The sequence below is a fragment of the Cynocephalus volans genome, chromosome 7 (genome assembly GCF_027409185.1).
Source record: "Cynocephalus volans isolate mCynVol1 chromosome 7, mCynVol1.pri, whole genome shotgun sequence".
NCBI classification, from domain to species: Eukaryota; Metazoa; Chordata; class Mammalia; order Dermoptera; family Cynocephalidae; genus Cynocephalus; species Cynocephalus volans.
In genome coordinates, this window is record NC_084466.1 from 72,525,728 (window position 1) to 72,550,004 (window position 24,277).

The 24,277-nt window shown below is 35.0% G+C and overlaps 1 protein-coding gene across 6 annotated transcripts in view; it reads left to right on the top strand.

The window, feature by feature from the left end:
• Nucleotides 1-5,466: 5,466 nt before the first annotated feature.
• Nucleotides 5,467-24,277, top strand: part of TRPC4 (transient receptor potential cation channel subfamily C member 4) — a 146,342-nt gene continuing 127,531 nt past the window's right edge. For all 6 annotated transcript variants that reach the window (XM_063102643.1, XM_063102644.1, XM_063102645.1 and 3 more), the window contains exon 1: nucleotides 5,467-5,844. In XM_063102643.1, coding sequence (XP_062958713.1) covers nucleotides 5,467-5,844 — 378 coding nt within the window. The remainder of the gene's footprint in view (nucleotides 5,845-24,277) is intronic.

Below are 24,277 nucleotides of genomic sequence, written 5' to 3' on the forward strand. Positions count from 1 at the left end.
TAATATTATTTAGTTTGGGTTAATTTAAATTTAAATAGCCACATGTGACTAATAGCTACTGTATTGGACAAAATATGTCCAGAACTTAAGAGAGAGTTGTTGTCCGGCAACATAGATTTTACATCATATTCTAAAATATATGTGTTAGGTCTCATGGAACCTTTTAAATAACAAGTAGTGCATAAGAATCGAGACAGTGATAGATGAAGAAAAAAGCAGACCCAAGTTGGTAATAGCAACACTTCCACTTTGGACAGAAGTGAAGGAATCCTCATGAAATACTGAGAGTAAGGTAGTGATGAGGTCGGAGGTCAGGCATTAGAGAAGAGTGCTGTAGAACCCAGTGCAGGTCGGAGGCTTTGGACACTGGAGGCTGCTAAAAACTCAATTACTCACATTATAAGACCTGAAAAATGCTAAATGTATCTGGTAACTAGCAGGACACTCTTAAGAAAAACATTCTATTCATGATGAGGGTAAACACCATGTTAGAGAGAATAAATGAGTAAATGGGAGATGAGCTTGAAGTTTGTAAAATAAGCTCAAAGATAGGAGAGAGAGGATTGCCAAAGATAATTAGAAATAAAAAATTTAACTGTGTAAATTAAGTATATTTGTGGCTTGAAGGAAAGGAGTTGGTTTGCAGAAAGAGGTTTCAGACATGAAGGAAAGAGAAGACTGATGTAGAATTTTTGAAACATGAGAATGAATGGAAGCTCAGGCAGCCAGATTAGTTTCTGGGGTAGGGAGAGGACATCTTTTCCTTTGAAATTGGAAGGAAAAAAGAAATAGATTAGTGCACATGTCCTAACTCTTAGGGTAGAGATTCGAACTTTAACTGTACATATATTTTCTAAAACATGTGTGTTCTAAATCCCATGAAATAAAAATTCAGCTAAATAAAAATTTTTGCCCTGCATATACCATTCTCCTTGACATGTGCATTTTAAAAATGGGAGTATTTGGTGTTTAGTTTTAAGTTTGGTGCTTGTTAAATCCTAAAGGGCTTCAATTTTTAAAGTAAGTATAATCTCTTTTTTTTTCTCTAAAATCCTAGGTTGTCATAATATTTTAGTTAGCGAAGTGGTTTTTTGTTGATTGTGAGTAGTATAACCGTATCTTCTTGGAATTTTTTTTTTTACAAAAACATTCCTAAAACTTTTTAAAGGAATTTAGTAGTTCATTGTGTTTTTTCAACATCCAAACAAGAGAAAAATTGGGGCAGTTAATATTTGGTCAGACTAGGTCACAAAACATTTCAGTCAATTTGTGGCATTTTTGTATAAGACTTGCAACTACTAAAACATAGATATAGTTTCCTGTGTAAGGAAATTGGAGAAGGATCTGGAATTCAGAGTGGTAGCAAAATAAAGCACATTATGCCTTTATGTGCATTATATGTTATGCCGAGATTATTGAGATAATATACTATAAGAGTAGCAAGAAAAAAGTCTAAATTGTATTGAGTGTAAATGAGTTAGCTAGACAACTTATTTCATATCAGATTCCAGAAAACATATAAATGAAACTTAGGTAAGTGTAGTAGTATCTTAACAACAAAGAGAAGTCTTTGTTTCTCACTGTCATGAGATCACACCTATAAACACATATCTTTTGACACTAATCCAGGGATGAAAAAAAATAGATGTTTTGGGGAAATTTATTTTACCTCCCGCAATGTGTACTCTAAAGAGTGGAGATTTCTGTATATTTTCTTTCCTTTGTGTTCTTTGGAACTTAAATTCACTGTTCTTAACACTGCACAACTATGTCTATCCTTTAGGGAATATTCCTTCAGATACATATAAATATTTAAAACATTTTGTTTTCTTGTGTTCTCATATATCTTTATATTGCTTTGATAATTGTGGTTCTCTTATTTAGTCACAATTTTAAAAATTATTTTGTGATCAATGTCAAGCTCTCTTCACTTTTTTTAATCCCCAACACATTTAGAGAAAATAAATTTTAGATCATTTAAAAGGTCACATCTCAGAATTTTTTTTCCATCACTCCCGTCTCTTTTCTGAGTCTTCAAAACATACCTTGATGACGCAGTCACTTGACTTCTGGTTTACATGTTATAAAGGGAGTTTTGAAATGAAAGGATTCGTTAAATTCTGTGATCTTGAACAAATATTTTTTCCTTCAGAAAGTTTGTTCTGAAAGTGCAAGACCAGAAGCAGCTTTTTATTTTGACATTTTAGGTCAAGGTATTTGCTATATCAAGTCTCCTGTTCTTTTACAGACTTTCCATCCAGTCAATTCTGTAGTTGCTGATAAGCGTGTTAGCTCAGGAACTCCATCAGTTTTATCAGCATTTCCACTTGCTATTGCATTAATATATCAGAGCTTTAAAATGTTACACTTGATTTTTTGTCTTTCTATTAGGATCCCTGCATCCATCTCAAGTAATCAAGGACAAGTCTATGTACTGAAACATTATGTAATCTTCCTTACTCTTTTAAGGTTTTAGCTATCAGGGTGCGCTCTCTCTCTCTCTCTCTCTCTCTCTCTCTCTCTCTCTCTCTCTCAGCAATCTTTGATTCTTCTCACCCATTCCTTGGTAAGTGCTGATTTTCTCACTGTATGGATAGAGAAATAGGTTACCTATTGTAATGTCTCATGCCCAGTTCACCTCTTAAATACAGTGTTGACTAGAGTAAGTCTTTCTTTCAAAGTATTATCATTCTTTTTAAAACATGCATATGTAGTTTGCACTTATGAAAGTTTTCTAGGTAAAATAAAATAGATTTTAATAAGTCTAATTTTTCCTTATCTGCCATCTTCCCCCTAGTTCTTCAGTACTTTCTGTTCTGTCCACAATCCCTTATTGCCACTGACATCTGTACTTTGAAAATGAGAAGTAAAATGCTATTTCCTATCCAATTCTTTATTTGATCGCATTATTAAGTAAATGAACTAAATGAAATAAAACATAGTTTTTACATTCTCTAGGCTGATTTCGATTCTTGATTGAATCATAATTGACATAAATTTCTGATGTGATGTGTATGTGTCTGTGAGTGTGTGCATATTTTTATACATTCAAAAACTTATCTGAAGCAAAAACTGTTTTGGGTAGGAAACCTTGAATTCAACTCTAAAAGAAAAATTTATATATTTTCCAAGAGTCATGGGTAAGAGCAAAGTAATATGATAGAGAAGTGTGTATACTGCTGAAATAGAATATAAATGCCAGTTATTGTTACCATGAACCATTTAAACTATAGTCCTGATATGAAGTAAAGGCCGTGGCATTGATCCCACACACTCTTATAGATGCTGATGTGAAGCTGAGAAAGAGACACTGGGAAGTCGGTGACAGCTGACTTTCTAAGGCAAATATTTTAATGTTATCACTAATGAATAAATGGGCATTCAGGATTAGGTAATCAAAATCAGATAGTATCATAATGATCTTGATTATTGAAGTTTTATTTATACTGGAGTAATATTAAATTCTTTTTCTTTTTCAATAATATAAAATGCTATTCCTGTTATTCTAGAATGAGTTAAAGCTTCTCCCAAATATTGAAATTTTAATCAGCCTTCAAGCAAATAATTTGCACATCTAAAATTAGTATATTTTGAATACTCGTTTTCTTAGTCTATAAAGTACCTTACTTAACAAAATACTAAGTCTAACGTGCCAAAGAGGAACAAACTACCTAGGTATTTGAGAAATCATGATGAATAATCTGGATGTCAAAGAGCAAAACTTAGCTATTTGATAACTGAAATTACTAATAAATTGAGATAGCATGCAAACAACTTATAATTTCCCAAACTGAAAATATTATATTAAATGTAATCACATTTGTTAATGCAGTGCATGTTTAATCTACAGTTAAAACATTATTAAAATCAAGTTAATTTATTCATAAAATGATTAGGTCTAAGAAGGGCAATTAAAATGAATATGCATTGTTAGATACTTAGAATAACCTATTTATTTTAATTTTACATAGCAAACATGTAAAGAAACATGTGACTTTAATTTAAATAACATAGAATAAAATAGCTCAGATAAGAAGTGTGAAATGGGTAACTAACAGCAATAAAAAATTGTGTTTAAAATGTTATACTTTTTTCTGCAAATTTATATCTACAGAGTGACACTAAATCAATATAGCTTTCAGCAACTTTGTTATTTATTTAGTTTAAGATGATCTTTTATTTATTTGAAATAATTTTCTCATCTTCAGGGATATCATTAGTGTAACATCCAAATAATAATAAATTTTGCAGTGAATACATTCCTGCCTTGTGGTTTATTCATGATACAAAGTATTAAGAAAATAGCGTTTTTAAAATAAACTCTCTATTTAATTTTTTCCAAATACTTCTTTTGGAAATTGAATTGCTTAGACTCATCTTGATGATTTGTATTGTCAAAAGACAAAATTACAACAAATTTAATTTAGAAATCTTTAATTGATTTTTGTTTGTGACTCTAGAATTGGGTAACACCTCATTCTGTAAAATAGAATGAGTGTTCTGATGAGCTGAGCAGAGGAGGTTGGCTTTATAAGACAGGAAAAAGCTGAGGAAAGCAGTAACAGAGAACAAAAGGCAGGCTGATTGTTTCAAAGTTACTTCCCTTGTAAAGGTTAAAGCAGAGAGGACTTCCTTATCATGCCAGCTAAAACTGTCTTGTTTGGGGACTTGGCATTATCTCTCTTTCTCCCCTGGTTTCTTGGAAGCTCAGATAAAAAACTTAATTTTGCCTTAGTGGCATGGAATTTCAGCAAGGAATAATTCCATTTTGATTTGGTTTGGTCTGTATAGACTCCTATAAATTTACTTTAATAATAGCACTAGGAATTCACTTACAAAGGGAAAAAGTAAAATTATGTTCATCAGGCTCAGCGTGATATTTGATTGACAGTGTCATTAATTCCCATTAATGTTGATGCCAGTATTTATTAAGAACAGAATATATGACAGATGAAAAATATTTTGCCAAGATAATGGTATTCCATAATCTCTATAGCATCTCCGTGATAAGCAAAATTGACAGTAAGTGATATATATAAACATCCCCAGTCCGGTACTGGGATCTCAAAAATACAGCCTCTGATTTTCAAAGTGCTTTGCTAAAACCTATATATATTTATGATAAATTTTTGAAATAATTTCTAAAACTCTACAGGTACATTCTGTGATAAATGTCACTTTTAGATAACTTTTTAGATAACTGTCCAAATACTAATATGTTTCTATTCCTCATAGATTAAGACTTTGGAATTTGTGTTTTCAGATAACTGAATAATTATGGAGTCTAATTTCATTGTCTTTAAAATAAACTTAACTTTTATTAGTTAATAGTAATGGTATTGTTATCATTGATATTATTGTGAGTTGGAAAAAATATGAGCATAAAAATTTTAAAAGCATATTAACACTAATCTTTCTATTTTTTGTTTGTACTTTCAGAGACAAGGAAATAGCATGGCATAAAACATGGCTCAGTTCTATTACAAAAGAAATGTTAATGCCCCCTACAGAGATCGCATCCCTCTGAGGATAGTACGAGCAGAATCAGAACTCTCACCGTCAGAAAAAGCCTACTTGAATGCTGTGGAAAAGGGAGATTATGCAAGTGTCAAGAAATCCCTAGAGGAAGCTGAAATTTATTTTAAAATCAACATTAATTGCATTGATCCTCTTGGAAGAACTGCTCTCCTCATTGCAATTGAAAATGAGAACTTGGAGCTCATTGAACTACTCTTAAGCTTTAATGTCTATGTCGGAGATGCTCTCTTACATGCTATCAGAAAAGAAGTTGTGGGAGCTGTGGAGCTGTTATTGAACCACAAAAAGCCAAGCGGAGAAAAACAGGTACATGCAATAATACAGTTCTTAATTTATTTTGCCTGCAAACTAGGTTTCTTTAAAATTCCCTGAAATTTTAAGAAACATAAGCATCAAATTTGTTAAAATTGTTAAAATTCCCTGAAATTTTAAGAAATATAAGCATCAAAATTAGAACTATCATAACAGAAAACTACTGTTACGTATACCCTTCACGTCCCACAACAGTCACCTTAATTGTGCTTCCTGCCCTGGCCAACCATACAAATTATGAGAACTAAAGCAAAACAAAGCAGCCTATGTGGACTTATAAACTGGAAACATTTCTATGTACTGCTGAACATACTATGTTGTTTGTGGCTCAATGTGTATGTGTCAGTGTTTTTCCTCTTGACTTTCATTTCCTAATGTTCTACACCATCAGACTGTGAATCACTTTGTTATTTTCCTGCACAACCTGCTTTTCTGCTCTGGGCTTCTTCATCTTACTGCAAAAGTGAGTTGTACCATCTACAGTTGATATTGTCCTTTAACAAACTCTAGTGGATTTTTTTAAATTGAGAGAGACTCAAAGAAACAAAAAAGATTACTAGAAAATAATTAAACTCTGACTATAGGCTTAACTATATCAATTTACTAATAATGGCAAAAGTGTAGCTATATCTTACTGCCATCAATAGAAAATAAACTAAAACAATACACAATTATACATACAATGTGTGTTTTTCTATCTCCCTGTCTTTTACCAGTAAGGAATTTTAAAAAATCACAGATAGGAATGAATAAGGGGTCTGTTTTCACTTGTCTCGATCCTTCCCTTTATTGTTGCCCTGGATCTGGACTGTGTATTTGATCCTTTTTCACTCTCAACTCTTCACTTCCCAGCATCAAGGCTAATTGACTAATTGCAAAAACACTGCAAATGCTGCAGCGGCTCAAAATCTGTCTTTTAAAGTAATGTATCATACCACAGCTCTAGCAATTTCTGCCCTATATGAAAATACACAAATCTCTATCTCTGCAAATGATAGAATGTTAGGAGGTGTGACATTCTTTTAAAGCAAGCGCTGCTGTCGCTATTATCTTTGCTTTACTGGAGGACTTTTATCTGAATCCTTGTTATTATTAGGAAGAGAACTTCCTAGCTGAGCGTCTCCCTGTCTGCTCAGAAGCCTGTGTTCTATGGTGCATTTTTATGTCTCACCTCCCATCACCCCTTGCCCTTACCTGAATAGAAAGTTTGATAAAACAACACTCTACAGTAACAATATTTCTCTGCTTGTTGCTTTGCTGGCTTGTTGCTGCTTGCTTCATATACAGGTGTTTGTAGGTTACCTTCTTATCATATTGGTAAAACTTTACCGGGAGGAAAATCTGTTTGTTTCGTGTATCTTTTCAAACTTGAACAGATCTACATTTTAAAAGACAGGTAATAATAATATCTAACAACATATTTTATGTTATATCCCAGTTTTTCACCACGAAGGAGGTGCAGAACATTTAGACAGGAATGAGTAAGTCTGCTTTGATCTGTATAATTTTAGGTGCTACTACCTCGGTCACCTTGTGATTTTGAAATTCCTTCTACAATCATACCCCTGAGGTATTTGCGTTTTCTAATAGCAATTATATTATATTGTACACCCTCTTATTTTAGATCTATACAAGGCAACCATAAGACAGATGTCGTGACTGTGGTATGGATTATTTTAGATGGCAGCGAGTCTATAGAACAAAACTTCCATTAAATGTTTCTCATGTTTATTACTAAAAGCCTTCTTCGTTCTATTTTGTATACAACATTGGACATACATTTCAATGTCTCTTTAGTCAATGACATTTGTGCTGACCGGAGTAATTTGGTGTCTGGAAAAGATATCTGCTATTATGAGAGTGTTTGCTGGAAGATGTTCAACTTCTGGGCTAAAGTCTAGTCTCACAAGTAGGTCCTGGCTCCTTCGAGGCACTTGATCTGGACTATGATTATTAATAAAAGGCAGTAAAGGTTTGCAGTCTGCCAGGAGTCTGACATAGCCCAGGCCATATGTTTCTGGAAGATTTCTCTTGTATCAGTCTTCTGGCCAAGAATTCCTTTTCTATTTGTACATTCTAGAATACCTCCTCAGTGAAGGCACTGAGAACAAACACAAATTGTATCTTTTTGTTTAACTTTATAATTTTGAAAGAGCAATTCCAATCTACCTCAGAGTTCCTGGTATCTTGTACAATAAAAGTGAAGTTTTAACAATGTGCAATGTGCACAACACAACACACAAAAGATGTCCTCAGGGCTTGGACAGTCAAACCCCATTTGACTTTGGCTGCTTATCTGGGATTTCCTAAGGTAATATATATCCTAAGCATATTTTAGAAACAGTTTCCATAAATCAATATGTTGTAGGTAGCAATTATGTTTTTGTCAGGACTTTTTTCTCTCAAAAGGTATAATTCCTTAGACAATTCTTGTGATTGTTGCAAGCCGTTTTGTGTATTATAATTCACCTGATTTCCAGACTCATGGTTATCTCCAAAGACTCTGTAATCCATTGCTTCTAATTTCATTGAGGTCATTGAAGCAAAGAGTTAAAACCTGAAACTGATAATATCCAGCTGGGCAAAATAAACGTAACATCCTAAAATGAGTCAGGAGAGAGGATCTAATATAAAAATCATACAAATCTGACTATTAAAGCACATACTAAGATTCTAAAATGTAATGAATGTGGACTAGAATTACATTCTTTAACAATTTTGTCACATATTAAGTTTTTCCTCTGGAAGAAGATGCAGTATTCAATGACATCCTTGAACCCTGGGGGCTGTGAGGTTTCAGATGAATTTGGGTACTCTTCAAGCACGTTCACCAGGGAGCAATTTTTGGATGCCTGCTATGCCGGGCCTTTTGCTGGGAGCTCAGGAGGAGACATTACTCCCGTCCTCTAGAGGCTTAAGGTCTAAGTGTCTAGAGAAACAGGAAAAATATCACGGGGATATGAATAAAGGTGGTCACAGTTGAAAAGATGCAGAAAAAAAACTAAATCCTCAGATAATTATGAAGTTAAATGGACTGTATTTGGTAAGTACAAAATATTACTGACTAGAGGGCATGAGAATAGAAGGGCTTGAAGGGAAAAGAAGAAAACTATTTAAGGGTTTATACTTTGAAAAATTGAACTTCATTAACTGAGACAGACTATGAGGAAAGATTTATAGGACCAGATTGGACACGTTCAGTTTTTGATTCATTGATAGTGATATCTAGTATTTAATTAGAAATGCTGGACTTAGGAATGAGGTCTGGGATTGGTCTATACTCGTGGGTGACAGTGAGGACACGGAAGCTAATAAAGACACCTGCCTTTCTGTGGCTCTGACACTGATTTTCTCTTCCTGCACTTATACTTTGTTTAAATATTTGTGATTTTTGGCATATTAAGTGATTTTCTCAATTCAGCCTTTAATGAAAAGATAAAAGTTTTGCCAAATAAACAGGTGGACACAGATTATTAAATATTCTCTTCTGTATTTAATGTAGACCTTCATAAATCAGGATAGTGAGTTACTAGATTTTTAAATTTTTATTGTAAAAAAATAAATAAGAGGAGCACTGGGTTTATTTCTTTCATATAGTATACAGCACAGAGAGCCTGTGGTTCTCTACACTAAGCAGGAAGTTGGAACAGTGTGTATTCTTATTAGGACTACTCCGTTGTTAGAATCATTACACAGATATTCTCTGATGATTTTACTGAACTTGCCTTTCACCTTCTTAGTACCTTAAATCTCTAGAGGGAATAACAGAATGAATTCGTAGCTTCCTTTTCAGCAAACTGATTGGTTACTTGACTAGTAATTATTTCAAGCAGACCTTTCTCTTAGATGTCTTCTAAGGCCAGGTTGAATATTAGTTTTAGCTGCTTCATTAAGTGTTTATCAGAAGTAGAAATTGCCTTTCCACTCTTTGCTAGACCAATGGTTATCAGTCTCTAGCCTCATCAGAATCACTGGGAGGGCCTGTTAAAACACAGATTGCCAGCCCTCACCAGCAGAGTTTCTGACACAGCAGGTCTGGAACGAGGCCCTGAAGTTTGCATTTCTAGCAAGTACCTAGGTGATGCTCGCGTGGCCTATCTAGAGACAATATTTTGACAACCACTGACTTCTTGGAAGATGTCAAAAGTTACCAAATACTTATAGCTGTATATTTTATCTTAGGTATGTTGAACTATACTATGCTAACCAGGTTTTTGGGAGATTTCAATCAATTGCTTTAAATACTAACTCTTAAGTGGTGTTTCATATACGAAGTTTCCCAATTGCAGTAACATCTATATTACGTTTTCCACCCTTTGGAAAAAAGGACTTTTCTAAACATCATTTATTAGTTTAACAGTTAAGATTCTAAAGTATTTCAGCTGAAGAAATTTTGGTTTTAAAGCTCTACTAAAAAGAATACAGGATTTTATAATTGGGAGAGATCTTGGAGATCATCTCATCAAAATAGCTCATTTTATGAAGGGCGTACCCAGCAGTGCCTGGGCTTGCTCTGACTAAAAGGGCCTGGAACTGAATAGCTGGCGACAAACCTTAGTATGGTCTGGATGATGCTGATTATGATGATTATAATAATAATAATAACAACAATAATACTGGATAACATTAATTGAGCCTGTCACTATGCCAGTAACTATGGTAAGAATTTTACTAGCATAATCTCATTAAATATTTACATTACTCTATGAAGGCAGTTACTATTGTTATCCCCACTTACACATGGGGAAAAAAAGACTTAAGTGACATTTCCTGCATCACAAAGACAAAACATATCAGTGCTGAAACTCAAGAGTCACTGAAGATAACCACCATGCTGGTTTGGCTCTAGCCACTGAACCACTTTGAATGGAAGCCATTTCAATCATTAGTTAATTACCTTAGGATATGAATTAGACAAATTTAAAAGGGTCTCTAGATCTCCATATTCAGACTGTGTCTCTATTCTAGATATTATAATATCATTTGTAATATAGTTGTTCATTAAATACTGGTTGTGGTCCTTCATATTCCTTGCATAGCACCTCATTAAGGAATAGCAAAGCCATTAGGAGCTGTGAAGTGCTGGAACAGAGCAGGGTGAAGTGATAGAAATGCTGGCTTCTAGTCCTATTCACCACTTGCTAACTGGACAAGTCTCCGAATCTCTCTGAGCCTTGGTTTTCTTGACTGTTATTCAGGATCATAGTCTTAATCTTATTTGTTTATCAAAGTCTAGTGATGTTCACATTCTGGAAAAGTGTTTTTATAAGTCAACATGTAATAAAGCATAATTGCATTAGCATTATTACTGTATTATGCCATTATCTCCACCTTCCCTATTGACAAGCAAATATACTAAGAACACAGAATGTTCTGAAAAGATGAAGTTAAGCTTTGGCAAATTAACTTCTAGAGTACAGGACTTATTTTTTCATTTGAAAGATGCAGTCATTGGAAACAGAAACCCAGTTCAGGGAGAGCAAAGGAGAATCTAATTAGTTTACTCTTTTTATTTCATCTCAGTGCATATAAGATACCTTTACAAAATAATTTCAGTAGATTTTCTAATATAATTGTAATTTGTGGCTTTGGAAACATTGCCTATTATGTGACCAGAAAATCAGAGTCTGAACTAGGAGATTGGCACTAGTACATGAATGCAAATATACATCCAATCAAAAATTTATACTGCTGACTAACATACAGAACATTTTCCAGTTAATATAGAAGCCAATAAGTATATCCCTGGCTACTGGGGCATAGAACTATGTTCTTTAAACAAATCTAAATTTTTCATTCATTTACTTTCTGCTTTGTGATTCAGGTATCATGAAAATGTTTACTTTTAACTTGTGCATTCAGTGAGTTTTTCTCTGTGGTTTTTGGAACAAGTAATTTGCCTTCTACAGTTTCATGAACTTTGTATGGTGATTATTAAATGATACTGTATACCAAGACAGCCTATAATCTCTAGTCTTTAGAGCCACCCTCTGTAGAATGAAAACATTTTAACTTTACTTAGTGGTTAACCCAGTTGAGGTTATTCCTTTTTATTTGTTTTTGCTACATCCTACCTTAGGTCAAATCCTGGATACTGACGTTAAGTCAGCTTAAATAAATATATGTGTAACCATAACTTATGCACCATCAAAATTCAGAGAACAAAAGAGAGAGGGAGAGAGAGAATATTATAATAAAATATTAAAGGTGTTCATTTCTCCCCCCAAAATACTTACCCCACTTTGGAACACAGCTAGGCAACCCATTAATTATACTTTATATTCTAATGTAGGGTATCAAGAGAAAAGTTATTTGCAATATTTTCTTAATCTACCGATAACATGAAAAAGCTGAAAATTATCCCCAAATTTGATATTTATAATGTAAGTAGTCAATGTAAACAAGTATAGAACTTTGAAAGTCTGAAAAATAAATTGAGTCTCATTATTACACAGCAGGAAGTTTAAAAGCTGTTACAACATAGAGCATAGATTGTGATTAGTCAGCTGGAAAATGGCAATCATGAGAGATTGTATTGAATGGAAGAATTTTTAAAAGATGGACTATGCTACACTGTTAATATGATAAAGTGGTTTAAGCTAACTAGTTATTCTGACTCATAAAATAGTACATCATTTAACCTCCTTAGTCATTTGACATTTTATTCATCTTGAAAACTAGCAAGTTTAGACAAATAACCCTTCTGAAACACATTATTTTGTTCTTCTCTCTCAGCATAACACATTTACTATGAAAGTAAAAAACACTAAATGTGTTTGGAACCCACATAGTGACAGGCTTTTATCCCCTCCTGAAAAATCAGATTTAAAAACCCCCCAAAACCAAAATCAAACAAACAAACAAAAACCCAGCCTCATGCAATAATATAAACCTCCAAGTGTTTAGCCATTTCTGTTCCACAATACAAAAATAGAAGACAGGGCTCCTTTTCTCTGCTTTTAGGCTGAGAAACTGAGTAACGTAAGTCCATTTGGATGGAGGGAGTGAGATATAGTGACGAGAGTTTAGAGAGAGAAAGATTTGGATATAAATCCTCGTATTAATCCATTTCTGTTGCTCATAACAAAATACCTAGAACCAGGTAATTTATTTAAAAAATGAAATTTATTGCTTACAGTTTCAAAGGCTGAGAAGTCCAAAGTCCAGGGAACACAGCTGGTGATGGTGACCGTGACCCAGGGTTTCACATGGCAGAAAATGGTGGAGCAGAGAGAAACTAACCTCTCTTGTGCTTTTCTTTGAAAGCCATCAGAACCATGCTCCTGGCCACTATTATTAATCCATTCCTTTTGGCATGGTCCTACAATCTAATCACCTCTTCAAGGCCACACTTTTCACACTTTTCAATTACCATAATAGGATTTCCTACCATCTTTACACTGTCACAGTGGGGACTAAGTTTTGAGGGGATATTCAACCTAAGGCATTCCACCCTTGGCCCCCCAAAACTTATCCTTACTACACGCAAATACATTTATTTTGTCCCTAAAGTCTTAACTTGCTTCTACTCAAAAGTCCAAAGTTCGAAGTCCCATCTGTGAAATCAAAACAAGTTATCTACTTCCAAGATATAATGGTGGGACAAACACAGGGTACATATTTCTGTTCAAAAAAAGGAGAAACAGACCAAAAGAAAGGAGTAACAGGTCCTAAACAAGTCTGAAACCCAGCAGGACAGGCATCACATTTCAAAGCTGAAGAACCACGTTAGACTCCATGGTCAACATCCTCTGCACTCTGGTGCAGGGGTTGGGTCCCCAAGTCTTGGGCAGCTCTGTTCCTATGCCTTTCCTGGTCTCAGGCCACATTTCAGCTCTCCCAGGCTGGTATTCCATTCTGGTAGCTCCACAAGTCTGGGGTCATCATGGCAGTCCCACTCTCATGGCTCCACTAAGCATGGCTTTTTCTGCAGCAACTCTGACCCCACATTTCCACTTGACATTGCTCTAGTGAAGACTGTCTGCAATGAATATGCCCCTGGGACAGATCTCTTCCTGGACCCTCACCTAACACCACATGGATGCAGCCAAAGCTAGTGGCTTCTATTTTCTAATGCTGTGGGTCCAGCCACACCTGGGGCCAATTTAGCCACAGCTGGAACAGCCAAAGTAGCCAGGGTGCTACTGTGGGGAGCAGCTTCTCAAAGTGGCCTGGCAGTGAGCCTGTGGAGGGTGCCTCAGGCTGTTCCCCAAGACTGTTCTGTCTCATTAGGCCTTTGGGCCTGTAATGGAAGATGCAGCCTCCAAGATCTCTGAAATGCCTTCAAGGCCTTTTTTCCCTTCTCCTGTTAATCTCTTTCTTCTGTATTAATCTCCATAGCAGTCTCTGAGCTACACCATTGAATTGTTCTCCTGAAAATGCTCTCTGCTTCTCTATCACATGGCCGAGCTGCAAATTTTCCAAATCTTTATGCTCTGCTTCCCTTTTAATTATATATTCTGGCTTTATGTTATGCCTTTTCTGCCATAACTCAGCATATGCTGTTACAAGTAGCCATGCAGCTTCCTGAATCCTTTGCTGCTTAGGAATTTCTTCTGCCAAAAACCCTGGGTCAGCACCTTGAATTTCCATATTCCGTAAAGCTTTTGGGCATGAATAGAATGCAGCCAAATTCCTGGTTACTTTATAGCAAGGGTGATCTTTGCCCCAGTTTCCAATAAACCTCATATTTCTACCTAAGACCCCCTTAGAATGGTCTTTACAGTCTATGTTTCCATAATCATTCTGGTCATGACCATTTAGCCAGTCTCTAAAACATTCCAAACTTTCCATGGTTTTCTTGTCTTCTAAACTTTTACAAGCATCTAGGCTTTTCCTAGACTGCTCCTCCAAATTCCTCCAGCCTTTGCCCATTACCCAGTTCCAAAGTTGCTTTCATATTTTCAAGTATCTGTTATAAGCAACACCCTACTTCTCTGGTTCCAATTTTCTGTATTAATCTGTTTCTGATGCTTATAACAAAATACATGGAACTGGGTATTTTATAAAGAAAACAAAATTTATTGCTTGCAGGTTAGAAGGCTGGGAAGTCCACAGTGCAGGGAACACATCTGCTGAAGGTCTTGGTGGTTGCAACAGTGCCCCAGGGGTCTCACATGACAGAAAATGTCAGAGCAGAGAAGAGAGAGATTAACCTCATTCACTCTCCTTTTTAAAGCCCTCAGAACCACACCCCTGACCACCATTATTAATCCATTCACTAGGGCATGGTCCTACAATCTAATCACCTCTTCAAGGCCCCACCTTTTAATTACCATAATAAGATTCCCCACCCTCTTTATATTGTCACAGGGGGGACTAGGTTTGGGGGGAACATTCAATCCAAGGCAATCCTATTTTATAGTATCAGACAAATCATTCAGTCATTTGAGCCTTGACTTTCTCATGAATAAGAAAGGTATCATAGTTTCTGATCAACAGATTGTTAAAAGCAAATAGTTAACACACAAACTGCCTAGTATTAAAAGAGCACAGTAAATATAAGTCCCTATGCCTTGATGCTATTTGAAAGTTGTTATAATCTTAACCCCAAAGCATTTTACATTTATTATATTTAATATTATTAAAAATGCATATATGTTCACCAAAGAGGCTAAATATTCCTGGAAGAAAATGCACTGTGAAGTATTAGTGCTAGCATGAAGATTGAGTTTATCTTAAAATAACAAAGAGTAAAACTAGTCATCCAGATGTGGTCTTTGATAAAAAGCTTTTTGGGGGCATTTTTATTGCATCCCTCCAATCCGTTATTAATGTTAAGTCTAAATTTAGATTATATCTAAAAATAATAACATTGTGTTTTAGTTAACAATATATTAATTTCTTTCTTAATTATAATGCTATAAAATTAATCATTTAACAATTGTGATTAATTGAATACATAAGGTGTTATTATGGCTGGGAATTATTAAAATACATGCTGTGATTAGAATGTCTTATAATTGTTTTCAGTTTTCAACATGCCCTTTTCTCTCAACCTGCTATATTCACTTATTCTCTGATTAGAGGCACTATGAGTACAGTTTTATCACTTTAATATTAGACACACAAGTAAATGAGCATTTAGGTGGTGTACGATTTTAAATGTTCTTTTCAAGAACTAGTTTTTCGAGTATTTAGAAAATGTGTTCTCATTTTCATTTAGTACAATTAATGTTTTATATACTCATTTTCTCAATCAATTGATTTCTAGATATGTCAGTGTTCTGTGTCACTGTTGTTTGAATCATTTATTAGAAACACTTGACAATAATTTCAGACTGTGAGCTTTGCACTTATAAGGGCTGACTTACAGAATGCAGCCTTCTGGGAGAATGCTCAAACCCATCCACAGGGAGTGGGGTTTTTTGGGGGGTGAGAGAAATTGACAGTTGCAAATTTATCAACTGGATGTATAATCTCTTTTCTTTTAAATGAGGTGACGATGGGTGAGTGGAGTGGGTTTAGCTTTGCATAATTCTCACCTCCTCTCATGTGGAAACTGATTGCAACATCCCCTTCTTGTTTTCTGGAATCTCTGAGGGAAAGTATATAGATTTGTTTGACCTGGATAACTAAGCTAACTTGCTAAACAACGCTAGCACTACCATATATAAATGTGAATTTTTGATACAATTATATGACGAATAATGTATAAATTAGAAATAACTATGTATTTATTTAAATTTCATATTCTGTGTATTTCCTACTCTTCAAAATATCAGATAATCCTCAATTAGCAGTACATTAAATACTTTTCCTCAAAAAATAATACATAATTTCAAAAAGCAAGTAGGTTGAGGTGAATTGTAAATATACTGCATTTTACCATAGTCATCATAGGTCAAAGAATAATATTAAAATTGTTAACAATAATCGAACCTTACAATGTATCAGGCATTCCTTTAAGACCATTCTACATTGTTATCTCATTTAAACTTCATAATAATCTTTGTGATAAGTTCTTTCATTATTGCTATTTTAAAAAGAGTTAACTTGCCAAAAATCACCATCAGTAACTAGTACTTGAACTACCATTCTTCCCTCCAGCACCCATGTAGGCACTGCTAGTGAATTGCAGAGTTCAGTCTTGCGGACCCTAATAGCAGACTTAAAATCTTTGCTGAATATTGTCTAAGAAGTCACTACTAAGTAATAGTCATTAAATAAGTAAAGAATAAATGCATGTACATGAGTAGGGAATACAAGAAACTTTTTTTGATTGCCTGGTATGTATTTTCATGTTTATTTAACTGATTCCTCCTACTTATACAGAACTGTTATAGACAAGGAAATTCAGGCTCAGAGACATTGGGTTACTTGCGCAAGTGAGATTTGAGTGTTGGTTTTTTCTGGGTCTTGGCATTTATTTATTTATTCGTTTGTTTGTTTGTTTGTTTATTACTAATTGCCTGATTACTTTGGCCATCACTTGTCCAGCAATTTAAGCCCCATCCTGCAACTTAGGAATAAAACTTGGTCCTTCAGCAGCATAGAAAATTCTCTCCATGCCTAGGACTCTGCAGAATTGTCCTGAAATTCCTTCCCCTGGAGAATCCTGACCAGATCTTAGTGCATTAAGATTACTGATTTAACAAAACTCTTTATCCAATTTCCTCTTTTCCTTCTAGATTGTTGTAGGAAGAGATTAGCAGTAATAAGGGAGACACTGCTGGCACACTGAGAAATTGCTGGGAAGAAGGAGGTGAAAACAGCACATTAGCAAGTGTAGCTAGTGTAGGAGATTAAATGTCAAGCAATGCACACTTCGTTATTCTCCTGCGGTGGGGCCTGACACAGCAGATTGAGGGATGCTGGGAGAAACTTTTTTCTGAACTGAAGCCTGGTGGTTGAGCTCTGCAGAGATAGACCCCACCACCTCCCATGCTGGAGGCGGTTATTCTGACTATGTGAACCCATTTCTTCAATTACATATGAGGTGAATTACAAAACACTGAGAGAGTTAAATGTCCCTCTTTTTTGCTACCATCATATCCTGTACACCTCTTCATACTTCAAAGAATATTATGTTGAAAATATGTGTCATTTTCTCCCACTTTGTGAGCTTTGCAATACCAGAGTGAGTGTGTGTGTGTGTATCTTACTGATGTCTATGTATCTATACTAGCATAGATATGATTTCTAGTAAAACTTCAGTCACGCATTTTTCTCTCCCTATCCTCCTGCTGTGGGTCAAATGTGTCCCCCAAAAGTTTATGTATTAGAAATTTGATCTCCATTGTAACAGTGTTAAGAGGATGGGGAATCCTATCACGGTGATTAGATTGTGAGGACTGTTCCCATGTGAATGGATTGATCCATTACTCACGGAGTAATGGGTGTGGTTCTGATGGCTTCATAAGGAGAGTAAGTGAGAGGTTTAGCACACTCTTGCTCAGCCTATTCTCACCACGTGATACCCTGTAAAGAAGGCCCTTACCAGTAGTGTTCCCTGGACTTTTGACTTCTCAGCCGCTGAAACTATAGGAAATAAATTTCTTTATAAATCATGCAGTTTCAGGTATTATGTTGTAGGCCACAGAAACAGATTAGGATACCACCTTTTAAAATTCTTTCTTTGAGATGATCCTTCCAGGTCCTGGTTGGACATATCTTCCCCTCACTCTTAGCTGATATATGTAGAAGCCCCATTTCAAAGTTTTTTTGCTCAGTAGGCAAATTGTGTGTGTGTGTGTGTGTGTGTGTGTGTGTGTGTGTGTGTGTGTGTAATTTGGGGAGTAGAGAGAAGGGAATGAGAGGATTAGGGGAAAAGAGGACAGTCGAGCATGGAGTTACCTACTGCTGTTGAAGCCTTCTGGAAGACAGTGGTCCCATTAAACCTCCCACACTTGATTTGAGGTGACTGGGCAGACAGCAATCTTTCCCTTCCCCTTGGGAACAGAGATGGCTCCTAGTCCACCTTCAGTTGTCTACAAAGAACCCTCCTTACATGAAGCACCCCTGTCTCTATTGTCTCCATCCTTTATATTCTTGAGGTGGATGAGGGACTTCTAAATGAGGAGTCCAAGAGTTGGGAACTCTGGACTGTCTCATCTCCTGTTTCTGGTACCTGTAGAAATTTGAACTTTAACATTCTGTTACCTGTGTATAAAGCAGCTTTCACCTCTTCAGTAAATGTTGGTTTCCTTTCCTTCTTTTATATATACACAACATAATTCCTGATATGTGGTGTGTGTTGAATAAACATTGGCTAAATTTAAGTAAAAGGGCTAAAGACCCCATGAACAATTGCTGCTTTCAATTATTAATTTTTCTATTCCTCAGGTTACAAAATGGAACTTAACCAAAATTTACTTTTTCTTCATATCTGCCTTCTTTCTAAATGCACACACACACAGGGGCACACCCCACCCATAATAAAAATAAAGGAAAATGAAACTGATTTTCTTAAAATCATAGATAGTTTATTAGATTTGGAGGAGATTCTCAAGGTGACCTGATGCAATCACCATACTTATTTTTATTTACGCTAAGCATTCTTTTTTTTTTTTTTTTTCTTTTTATGGGCAAATAATGTTAGAAAATGTTTATTTATTTATTTTTTTAAGAGTGTCTCCATTTGACATAGTGCACTAAATGATGTATTTCCTAGTAAACACCTTTCAAAAACCCCAATCTGTCTCCTTTTTTCTGTGTGCTCCACTGATGCCCTAGTCTGTCATCATCATCTCTCGTAGAGAATCACTCTCTCTGATTCTTCTCCAACTTCGCTGTAGCAGAGCCCCGAGGAGAACAACTCAAGATGGGGAGAGATCCACGAAAGTAAGGAGAACGGTTTGGGTGAGCAAAGTTTCGATAAAGGAATTATGTATTTCCTCATTTCTTCTCCTTATTCTTTTATCTTTAAAATTTTCTTTGCTGCCTACTGTGACCAAAATATTGTTGAAATACAGTTACAAAGAAGTCCCTGACCTCAAGGAAACTAATTTAGCAATCAATTGCAGCTTCGAGACAAATAAAAGTGATTATATTTAACATACATCCTCAGTCTTTCTGTTTTCTGAACAATATTGACTTTCCAATTGTATTTATATCTATATTTTGTGGGAGTAGGGGAATAGTGCTTAACACCTAATAAATAGCCATATTAAATTATGCAAGACAGAAACTGAAGAAACTCAATAAAAGAAGATAGAGACTAATACCATCATATTTCTGTGAAGATGACAAAAATGTGTTAAAAAACTACTCAGTGGTTTAGAGAACAGTGTCATATCTTGGATATGACACTGTTAATTATTACATATTAGATGGATTTTTCTGTTCAGAATAATATGATATACTCTTTACCATGCATGGAATCAATTTGAAATATTTTTGCTATGCACACATGTAACTGTTAGCTCTATCTATCAATAAAATGCTTAAACTTTTAAAATGTTTGTTTGATAAATTAAATATGTGTTAAATGTTGCTAATTTGTACTTCTCTTGCATACTTTATCCTAGAGAGTCAGAGCCCATGAACACTTTTCTCATCTGAAGAGCTTTTTATTCTTCTGGCCTGACCTCCTAAATTACCAGCCTTAGGAAAGCACACATTGAGTACATTTCGTTTATTGCTTTTTAGCCTAAATTCAATGCCTGACTTGAAGGTGCTGTACCTTAAATCATGTGTTCTAGAAGCACCTCTTTTTGGACGAATTGTTTCTTTGCTGCACCATGTTCTACTTCATCCCAACCTAGGCTGCCTGATTCTCTCAACCAAAAACCAGAGTCAATGTCTAACTTGAAATCATAGAGAAAATTACAGAGCATTTTGATATTACCCTCACCCCTCAACCCCCATAAACACTGACTCCTGGAGCCATCACCTTTTTACAGATATGAGGAAAGTGAAGCTTAGAGAAGTCGAGGAAATTAACCCCAAAGACTACTAAGATTATTAGTTCTTGAGCCAAGTCTAAAATTTAGTTTTTGTCTACAATCAAATAGAAATAGTTGTCACATGTATCATTCTAATCCCAGCCTTAAATATTGTGGAACAGGAAAACATATAAATATACATAAATGTTTTAATGTCATAAGAGGAAATGTTTACGGTGGAAACAGACCAGGTTTGGAATCTAGACAAATGTGGGTTAAAATTCTAGCTTCACCGCTTACTACTTGTGTGACCCAACAGTAGTTATTTAACTTGAAACAGAAAATAGCTAGATCTCACAATTATTATGAGAATTAGAAATCTGAAATATTTGATGTAAAGTGCCTGGTGTGTTTACATTGGATTTATTATTATTGTTACCATCATCATCATCATCATTTTAGAACCACGTATGCTAATTTGGTCTATATCTAAAGATTCACTGTTGTATCATGCTTCCAAATTGTGATGATTAGGTTTCAAACACAGGGCAGAAACTTGCTGAATTCTGGGAATGTGAGGAAGCCTCTGAGGAAAAGCTTCCTATATATCTGCCCGATGAGTAGGAGGGTTGTGAATTTATGAAAGGTTGGATGGAGCCAGGAAACTTGAGCATGACTTCAGAGTTACCTAAAAGTCAAGAGAGAGGAAATGGCCCAGGCCTGCAAGACTACAGAAAAGCTAAAATAAGTATCATCTAAACACACTATGAATCTTCAAATAAAATGTGGTTTCTCTCTGAATAAAGAGAGAGAAGGAAAAATCATGATAAAGGGAAATGATTAGAGACGGCATAATAGAGAATATACAATTTTCTCTGGGCTATTCTAGGGAGTATGTTTTCAGAAGAGAGAGAGTATTGAAATTCAGCATTGTCAGAGTAAATTTTAGCAGGATCTCTGTTCGCCTAAGTCACACTGTCTCTTAAAACATGAGGTAAAGTAGATCAAGATTATTTGACTACTATTAAGGAAAAGACTGCCACCTGGTGAATATTTGAGGCTTTTAAAAATACTTGTATTAGTTTCAAACATTTGGCACAAACTTAAAAGTGATAGTCACATACTTTATATTATTTTTCATTATTTTTCAGTAGATTACAATTTTTCACTGTGCAATATTAGCAGAGATTTTATGAAAACACCATGAATCACAAGTTTCCATTAAATTTGTCCATTTTTACCTGATTTTTTTAACTGGTACAAATGCATTTTTTATGTCATCTAACTCATGTGAAAAGTAACCAAAAAAAAAAAAAAAAAAAAGCAAACAAAATTTTATTAGCCATCATAATCTATATTTTGCGGGGTTTCTTTTTTACTCAATTGTCAAGCAAAATGGCAAAAATTATATTTTAGGATTAATATAATGCCAATATATACTGTTCATTGCAAATCAGATCCAACAAGCAAAAAAAGCAGATGAAAGTCATTTTTTAATGTATAACTAGTGCTCTGATGGGAGTCTGTTTTAATTTTCCCTACGATTTAGCTTTTTCTGTGTTTTTTAACTGGAACATGAGAGATAGGAAATTAATCCCCAATTTTTTTTCCTTCTAGTAAAATATTGCCCCCCCATCCTGACATATATAATATATATTTGAAAATGTATTTTTGCACTTGAAAATAAAGGTTAAGAAGTCTCTTAACTGGTTGCTGCAGAACTTACACATTGCTGAAACAGTTCATTCTTGAATGTAAAGATTCGAGTTCACTGATAAAGGAATTCAATGTAGGAGGGGGAATAAAGCCACTCTTCTTTCCCTTTGTATGTGCATCTCTTAACATCAAGTCTTCAGTTGTGGGCAGCGTGAAACCATCATTCTACCAGGAGGTATGAGGGTGCCCATCTATCACTTTTCTCCTGTCTAGAAAGCCCCACTACATGATGACATGGCTTACCACGTGTCTTTTTTCATTTGCTTCACACAGTCAATTCGTAGAGTTTTTCCAAGTCTTGTTTCAGTTATCTTTGTACAATCTTAGAAGAGAAATAGTTTGGAAAAACAACTTATTTCGGTAGCATTTCTTACTTTTATAGCCATGTTTTTAATCCTGCAGACTAAGGCTTTGTGATCTCACCTTTCCTAAAATACTTACCAATCAGTAGTGTTATTGGTAGATCATATTGTGATCCTCATTTACTTTAACTTGTTAATTCTTCTTAATGGAGCTTTTTTCACTTTAATTCGTTTCCTCCGGTGAATACTAATATATAAATATATAAACTCATTAGCTTTTCATGTTGCATTTGAGTCTTTTAAAATAAAACCATTGTTTAGTTCATTGTACTGTGATGGTCTTTGAAGGTTCAGTGTCTTAACAAACTCATGAATACCAATCCATTTGCTAGGCACAAATTACACTCCTAACTAAATCTTAGTCTTTTCTTTTTTTTCCACTGGCTACATAATTCTTTGTTCATCCCAAGTATTCAGTAACAGTTTATGGAATGGATAAGTAGATGGATAAATATGACAGGTCAAAAAAAAAAAATCCATCATCATACGTGAAAATAGAATCAGGCAAAGAACAAACTGGAAAGATAAAGTCAAACGTCAAAGAGCTTATGGGCTTTAGTGAAGGTAAAAATTCTGATTTACATTATTTTTAGAATCAAATTATCACCTTTGTTAAAGAATTGTCTGGGAATGTATTTTCTTTGCAATTTGGCCTCTACTTCACCATAGTGCTACGTAGGATGGTAAGTAGGGTATAGCGTTCTGAGGAGCCTTCCGTACCTTGAAAAGCCAAAGTCCCACATAGAACATGCAGTTGTTCTCACAGGGCTCACAGTATTTCCATAAAAGCCTTTATTAAAAAATATATGATGTTGGGCCGAGCCCGTGGCGCACTCGGGAGAGTGCAGCGCTGGGAGCGCAGCGACGCTCCCGCCGCGGGTTCGGATCCTATATAGGACTGGCCGGTGCACTCACTGGCTGAGTGCCGGTCACGAAAAAGACAAAAAAAAAAAAAAAAAAAAAAAAAAAATATATGATGCACACTCAAAATTTTCTATATAAAATATGAATATACATACTATATAAATATTTATACTAAATCGTATATCTCTGGAATAGTGGTCTTTAGGGTGAATTTCTCCTGTTTTACTTTGACATTTAAAAATCTTTAGATAGTAAGGACATATAGCTTTTGAGGTAGGAAAAAGTAAATGCTGACTGAAGGAATATAATGCCTATGTACACCACAACAGCAAAAGGCACGGATAAGAAGGAAATCATTAAATATACAGGCATGTTAGGCATAAATATAAAGTTGTTGCTTTGGAAACCTTTAATTATACTGTCATAATAATCAGTGAAATGTACATAAAATTCAAGAATTTTACACCCACACAAGAGGTCAGTTTTTTTAGTATTCATAAATTAAATATCAAATTTTATTTAATATTCTTAAATTTAATTTCCTATTATTAATGGAAAAATGAAACCCACAATTACAGTTATTTTCCGTACCCTCATTGTTACTATTGTAGGAGTAAAGCTCGTGCTGTCTTCCTTGCATTTGTAAGTCACTCTCACACT